The 7,682-nt window shown below is 56.0% G+C and overlaps 1 protein-coding gene across 1 annotated transcript; it reads right to left on the bottom strand.

The window, feature by feature from the left end:
• Positions 1-1,162: 1,162 nt before the first annotated feature.
• On the bottom strand, positions 1,163-4,148 carry MSX1 (msh homeobox 1). The gene is made up of 2 exons (XM_054633561.2): positions 3,623-4,148; positions 1,163-2,178 (listed from the first exon to the last, which is right to left on the bottom strand). The coding sequence occupies exons 1-2, from the start codon at positions 4,074-4,076 to the stop codon at positions 1,748-1,750; spliced, it is 885 nt and encodes a 294-aa protein (XP_054489536.2). The 5' UTR covers positions 4,077-4,148; the 3' UTR covers positions 1,163-1,747.
• Positions 4,149-7,682: the final 3,534 nt, after the last annotated feature.

Genomic DNA, 7,682 nt, shown 5'->3' with positions numbered 1-7,682 from the left:
GGGGTGGGGGGTGGGGGGAAAGACAGAAAGAAAAATAGAGTCCCAATTTCTGAGCGGCTATTCCTTGAGTACAAAGATAAAGCACGAAATTAAAAAAAATAATTAAAAAAGGAAAAGAAAAAAAAAGAAAAAGAAAAAAAGAAAAGGAGGAAACCAACTCTCTCCCTTACCCGAGGGATTCGTCAAACCAAAGCGGGTGGAGCGGCGCACTGAGGGGGCTCAGGGTGCGGCCGGCGGGGAACGCGGCGAGGCGGCGGCGCCGGTGCTGGCGGGATCGGCAGGCGCGGAGCCGGGGCTGCGTGTCCGCCGATTTCCTCCGCGGGGTTCTCAGCCGTCGCCAGCGGTTTCCTCGGGGCCGTACTCGGCCGGGACGGGTTTCTAGCGGAGCCAGCCGCTGAGAACGGCGGGGTGTTCGAAAGCCCGAGGGTGAGCAGGAGACACGGCGCCGAGCGGTCCCGACCGGCAGTCCCGCGGGTGGCACCGGCCTCCGGGCCCGCACTCCTGCCCAGCACCATCGTCCCCACGCCCCATCGGCTCCGGTGCTGACATCGCCTCGCCGTTAGCGTCCTTTATCCCCTTCTTCAGCACCAGCCGAAGCGCGACAGCCCCCTCTCCTCCCTACTGCCCCGAATCCCGGTGCTCCGTCCCCCCGAGTTAACATCGGCCGGCAAATGGAGCTCTGGAGAAACCCCTTTCTCTCGCGCTAGGCTTGGCACTGAGGTGTGGGACATGTCAAGCCCTCCCCAGTCTTCACAGCCAGCGGGGGCTGCGGCCGGGAGCCTCCCAGACACAGGGAGCGGGAAGGGAGAGGAGCAACTTTTCTCTTTCCTAGGGCCAAGGAAACACGGCCGATCCCGGCGCCGCTGGGGGAAGCAGCAGCGATCACATGCACCTTCGGGGCAGGAATGCGGACAGAACTGCTGGCAAGGAGCAGTGGGGGGAAAGGAGGAAACCTCAAACAGCTGTGAGGACCGGGCAGCTCCGGGATACACAGAAAATTCAACACTCAGCTGCTGTCTCACCATCCAAGGCTGAAGTCTCCTGGATAAGAGGGAAAACGGCTGCTTAGAGCCGCTCCCCCTCTCATCCCCTAATACACAAATTCAGTCTCTTCTTCTGTCACACCCGAGAGGGCAAAGAGCAAACAAATTGCATCAAACAGTAGCTTAAAATTAATTTATTTAACAAATATAGCTATAATATAAATGATAATAAAATTTCAAATATACAGTATATTACATAGTACACAGAGCCCCTTCCAAAGGAGCTGGTGGAGGAGCAAAGAAGGTAACAGACAGCACTGTTACATGGGAATGGGAAAGGCTGTTTTACACTTCTGTCTCTTGACCTCGCCTTGCAGAAAGTAAGAGAAATGTCCTGTCTTTCAGTCCCCTTTTGCCATCTCTTCCACAGTTCCTTCCCCTGTGTCAGGGGGCTCTCCGCAGGCTGCCAGCTGGACCCAGAGAAGCAGGACACAGTCGGCCCATCACCACCCTGCACCTGGAAAAAGCTGGGGCAACGCCTCAGGTTTCTGCCAGCTCCCCAGGACTGCTGAGATCAGAAGAGTGCTGGAATAAGGGCTCAGCATCAGAGGGGGAAGCAGAGAGGTCAAGCAGAGCCAAACTGGAGGAGTCTCTGCCATAGGCTCCACGGGGAAGTCCACAGAGAAGAGCCGGAGGAGCAGGGAGGGAGTGTGTGTGGAGCCAGCGGGAGCAGACAGTCAGCAGGGCTGGGCTCGGCTCAGGCTCTATGTGAGGTGGTACATGCTGTATCCCACATGCGCTGTGTACAGTCCCACAGGAGCCACGGGCAGCCCTGCCCGCTGAAAAGGGCTGGAGGCGCCGTACAGGGACGCACCGGCCACGGCCGGGCCGCCCAGTGGGAAGGAGATGCCAAAAGCAGCAGGCGGGAGCATGGGCTTGGCTGCCATCTTCAGCTTCTCCAGCTCAGCCTCCTGGAGCCTCTTGGCCTTGGCGCGACGGTTCTGGAACCAGATCTTCACCTGGGTCTCGGTGAGGCTGAGCGAGCTGGAGAACTCGGCGCGCTCGGCGATGGACAGGTACTGCTTCTGCCGAAACTTCCTCTCGAGGGCCAGCAGCTGCGCCGTGGTGAAGGGCGTCCGGGGCTTCCTGTTGGTCTTGTGCTTGCGCAGGGTGCAGGCGGGAGGGCTCAGCCGTCCTGTGCCCGGGAGCAGCCGGGGAAGAGGGGAAAGGAGAGACACCTCGGTCAGCAGTGGCCAAACCCCACAGCCTGCAGAACCCCCTCCCTACCACAGCTGAGGTGGAGAAAGGCAGAGGTAGGGTCCCGCTTGAAGCAAGGTGCCCCAAATCACCAAGGTTGCCTGGGGCACCCTGAAAATTGCCGTCTCCCTTTCTAAAAATGAGAGCTGTGCTTCGCATCAGGAAGCTCTGACTCCATTGAAAAGAGCCCGGCAACGGGCAGGAATCAGACACCCACACCCCTTCACCTCCTGCCTTCATGGTTAGCCTGGCTCATGTACAGGAGACGCAAATAAAGGGAATGGCCCTCCAAAAAGAAGAAAAAATTCCTGGTTTTTTTATTGGATTACAGGAAAAAAAATAAACAAAACGGGCTGGCTTCTCAGTCTCACACCCTCTTCATTAGGCCCCTGGGAACCGGATTAAGCATGTAATTAATTACGAGGTCTGAATTGACACTCATGCTCTATCTACCACTCTTCACCGGCCTGCTCCTCTCCTCTTATTTAACATTTCTAAGGATCTTCAACATCCATCTGTCCCGGTTTACTTAGCAACAGCAAATTTAACTTTGCAATTTAAATAAATTAAACCGCTGCTTTACTCTACACAAGTCCTGTCGGAAAACCTGCCGTTTTCCAAGGGACAGAAAGCAGCTCTGTTTGCCGCTTTGCTAAGGGCACCCCAAACGCTTGGAGAGCCTCAGACCACGGTCATCCCTTCGCACGGAATCCCTGGCAGGAAGGGAGCGCGGCCAGGCCGAGGGCAGCCGGCCCATGCTGCTCAGACCCGGGCTCAGTGCAGCCACTGGAAATTACCGGCCTTCTCTGATCTCGGCTCTCACGCTGTTACTCGTATTAATTTAACTCTCTCTTCATTAAAGCAGGAAATCATCACTGATTGTGGCTCTTCGGAGTTTGGACATGCACCATTTAAGACACCAGCCGGTGGGGCTGAAGCCCGCAAAGCTGCCGCTTCTAAGAAACCGGTCTGTGCGCATCCTTATGGAATTACTTGAGCCACTTTCTGACGAGAGCCTCAGTGATGTTGAGTCAAAATTTACATAGCTAGTTTGAGCCCCAGGTTAAATTAACAGGCTGGCCGCGTTGCTTTTTCTTCTCCCCCCCCCCCCCGGTTAACTTTTGGCACGAGATGTCAGCCTGGCACGGCCGCTCTTCCTGTGCGCTCGCAGCCATCCTACACACACTCTCGAATCCGTTCAGTACTTTGGACGGATCGAAGTAGCCCAGAAAAGTGCGAACCGTACGGAAAAATATACCGGGAGAGGCAGGCAGGGCGAAAGCGACAGGAAAGCCCCGGCCACCCGCGCAGCTTTGCCCTCGGTCCTCCCGGCCCCGCGGAAGGTCGCAGCCGGCCCGCAGAGCTCACATCCCATTACTTACTCGGGGGAGGCGGCGAGAACCGTGGGGTTTGCATCCAGGGGCTTCGCTCCTGCTTCTCGGGGCTCTCCGCCTTGACGAGCGTGTCCTCAGGCAGCTTGACCAGCCCCCCGACGGAGAAGTGCCCGCCGAGGGGCAGCGGGGAAGGCGGCGCCTCCGCCGACAGCGCGCCCAGCCGAGGGCTGAGGCTGGCGCGGGGGGCCACCCCAGCGCCCGGCGGGGGCCCGGCGCCCTCGGGTCCGTCCCTGCCTCCCGGCTTCCTGTGGTCGGCCATGAGCGCCTCCACGCTGAACGGCAAGAGGGATGGGGAAACCTTAGGCTTGTCGCTTTCCTCCTCCCCGCCCATCGCCGCCGCGACGGGGAGCGCGCCGCCGCCGGGACTGCTGAAGGCGGATGCGGGCAGCTCGTCGCTGCGAACCCCGGTGGGCGCGGCGGTCATATCCACAGCCGGGGCCATGCAGGGGCAGCCGACCGATGCCACCGCAGCGCCGGGCGGGAGCGATCGGCACCGCCGCTCATGGGGCCGGGGGCGCGGGCAGCCGGCAACACGCTCCAGCCCCGCGCCGCCGGCGCCGCCTCATAAAGCGGCGCGCGGGCGGCTCCGCCCAACCGGCGCGCGGGGGGCGGGGCCACACCGCCCCATTGGCTGCGGCCCTGGCGGCGCGCGGGGGGGCGGGGCTGGGGTTGCCGTCGGAGCGTCCCGCGCGCCCCGCCCCGCCCAGCAGCCCTCAGCCCTCGGTTCCGCTCCGCGTCTCCCGGGCCCGCTCCACGCCCCGGCTCTCGTCTCGGGAGGGAGAGAAGGGAGCCGGGTAGTAGGCGCAGCCCTCCGCTGTGGAGATGGGAAGGCTCAAAACTCGGGGAAAGATGCCGGCCTTTCTGCTCCTAAAGTGCAAGGGAGCGAGCCTAAGCCCGTTCTTCTTCAAAACTAGCAAACACCGGGCTGTCCCGAGTGTGACCTCTCAAAGGGAAGGAGACCCTGCCCGTTCCTCTGTCGTTTTGAGTTTTTTTGAGGGGTTTTTGGTTCTTTTTTTTTTTTTTTTTTGTTTATTTTGTTTGGGGTTTTGTTTGCTTGTTTGTTTGGTTTGTTTGGTTTTTACACGATCGCCGGTCCTGCGGTGTGTTCGATGTGACTGTGGAGATCTGCGTTTATATTGGTACCCGCATACATAACACATAAATTGAGCTACTTCTTATGGCATAGATGTGTGCGTGTCTGCAGATAACGAAATGTTCGTTCACTTAAAAAGGAACATATAAGCCCCTGAGCCCTTAAAGTCCCGGCTATTTTGTTTTGTTAATTCGTTTTACGATCCCTTATCCCCGCGCCCAGGACGGATGTGCAGTAAAACGGAGCCGCTCTCTAATAACGGGATTGGCCGCTCGCTGAGAAAAGTTTATTGATAGCTGCAGGGCTCTAATCTCCTCGGAACACAAGAGCCTCTTGCAGTCATTTAAGGGCAATTATCTAAACGGGGAGGGACAGCGAATTCCCTTTCCTTTTAACTGGACCCTATAAAGATGGTAGATTAGGAGCATATAGATTATGAAATGAATTGATATAATAGACATTTTATTAACTGATAAGCAACAGGATCTGACTGAAATTAATTGTCCTGCGCACAGCTCCACACACTTATCTCACACACGCGTGAGCACATGCCCTAGCGGGGTGTTTCCTGCGTCCCGCACATACATCACACCCCGTCCCGCATCTGCTGGGCTCACGGAGGGTCCCTCTCACCCGTGGAGGTGATCTGGAGGCGGTTTGCGGGTTGCTCCGCAGATTCCTGCACATGAAGGTGAACGCGCTTCGCACAGACGTAAAGCTCACGCTGGTACCTCCAGCTGCCCTCCTGCTCCGTGCCGCCCCGCTCCTGCCAGGCGGGAGCAGCGGTGCCGCCGCCCAGCCCAGGCCGGCTCCGGGCCCCGCCGGTGCCGCTGCCGGTGCCGGTGCCCGCGCTGCCCGCAGCCTCCCCCGCGCCCCATCGGGCCGGGGTGCCGGGTCGGGCCGCGTCGGGGAGAGGGGGTGGGGGTGCTCGGAGAAGCGGCTGCATTGCTAATTGCGAGAATAAACAATCTGTCACGATTAGTCAGTGCCTCTAATAGGCAGACAAGTGATGTTGTTTTTAGGCGCCAGCAGCGGTCTGATCAAAGGCTTCAGCTGGAGGGGGACTATTGAGGACGTTAACCCGCATCAAGGGAGCAAGGCGCCTTAGCCCTGGGACATCGGCACATTCAGCCTGACAAAATTAGTTTGCTCTACCAATCACACGACATTTTCCCAAAGCCCGGTACTCGTCTCGAAGATGCACCCCCCCCACCCCACCCCGACTAAGAAAACACGCACATATATCGATGCATCGTGTCTCACAGCGTCACGGTGTCCCCTCCACCCGATCCTACAGGTAGGATCTTGTTTTGTTTGAGTTTTTAAATTATTATTATTTTTTCCCCTGGTTCCAAACTTAACCATGCGAAAGAAGAAGGGATGTGTTTATTAGACCTCGAGGCAGCCCCTGGGCTGAGTTCAATCTCGTTGTTTGATGGAAATATGAAAATTAAAATTAGAGCTGCTGGTTTTTTCCCCCCTCCTCACTTTTCTTTTGCACAATGATTTGAACATTGGGACGTTGCTGAGGTTTGAAGAGATGCGTGTGCGTCCCATACCGGGAGCGCGATCCCGCTCTCATTTAGAGTTGACAGAATGAGATAATTAGCTCTTTATTTACGTTTCAGCAATGAGCGCTTTGTGTTTACATTTCTGTCATACTCGCTGGTATTTCAATCACTGTAGCAATCACTACAGCAAGGACTTGATTCTAATTCACATGCTGGCTTTTCATCTGTTTGGCTGAAAACGAGATGCCAGTAAAGTGTCTTTCGTTTCTTGCTCATTTTTTCTTTCCCTTCTTTCTTAATGAAATCTACAAGTTTTAAGTTAGGAATGGAGAAAATAAATTTGCAAAACGAAATCTCCCTCAAGATTGACTTCTGAGTTCAGTGGGAAATTTTTAGTTTCCAAACTCTTCCTCCCTTGCTCACTGCACTTTGGGCGACCAAAACACCACTGGATTTTAGGAATTTTTTTTAATACCTGTTTCATGTTGTTGATACTCTGGTTTGCTTTTAGGTGCCTCTCTTATGTTCCGCCCTGGGCTGCAAGGAAAATCGAAGTGAAAGGGCAGAGGGAAATAGGTGACTTTATTGGCGCTTGTTCCAGTCCGGTGTTTTTATTGGGAGCCGTGGCGTTTCCCCGAAGGCAGTTGTGCTAGATAACAATATTGGGCAATTAGCATCTTAAACAGTCCCGTTTCAGTATAATGAATGTGCTAGGCAAAGCCATTACCCATAGCATTTTATTTCGGTGGGAATACAACAAGGGCTGGGAGGAGTGCGTGGGGGATGGGGAGAAAGGACAGGAGGCAGCGCTAAGCCAATTCAGGGCATTGTCTGCCTTTTGTAAACGTTATCTTTGACTTAAAGGCAGAACTCAGAAAGGAGAGGGGTGTTGTTGTTTCCCTTGTTTCTACTTTATTTCTCCCGAGACAGCAGCTCTTAGGAGACCAGACAGTCCCGCAGGACACGAGCCGGCTCTGGGGACGGGCAGCTCCGGGGCAGTTCAGCTGCGCCGGGCACCGCCTGCGCGCTCCCTTGCGCGCTCCCTGCGCGCCCGTCAGCAGCTTTGCTTCATCTCTGCGAGACTCAGCCCTGGGGGCAGAGAGCCAGAACTGTCGCAAGTGCTAAAAATGTCCCGCGGGCTTTACAAGCCCTCAAAGCCCTTCAAGCGCACAAAGTCCTCCCTGATTTCATCGCTGGTTTCCGAGTGTCGGCAAAATGCGAAAACACCTCAGTTATTTTATTTTTGTCTTTCCCAACCCCGTTCCCCCCTTTTCCCTTCCTCTCTCTCTTTCTCCCTAACCCTTTCTGTCCAGATTAAACATAATCCAAACTACTTCCAAGGCTTCAGGGACCTGGACTGGTCCTCGGAAGGTCACCAAGAGCTGTTTGGATGGCCAAACTCCAGTCGCTAAGGCGTCCCCGGCTCTTTGAGGGTCGGAGGAGT

The sequence above is a fragment of the Agelaius phoeniceus genome, chromosome 4 (assembly GCF_051311805.1).
Source record: "Agelaius phoeniceus isolate bAgePho1 chromosome 4, bAgePho1.hap1, whole genome shotgun sequence".
NCBI classification, from domain to species: Eukaryota; Metazoa; Chordata; class Aves; order Passeriformes; family Icteridae; genus Agelaius; species Agelaius phoeniceus.
This window is presented reverse-complemented; position numbering and strand designations above follow the sequence as displayed.

Excerpts from the sequence above, each read along its gene's own strand:
- MSX1 (XM_054633561.2), bottom strand. The coding sequence starts at position 4,076 with ATGGCCCCGGCTGTGGATATGACCGCCGCGCCCACCGGGGTTCGCAGC. Across the intron at positions 2,179-3,622 it reads GTTCTCGCCGCCTCCCCCGA|GACGGCTGAGCCCTCCCGCC; the intron begins GTAAGTAATGGG and ends TCCCGGGCACAG.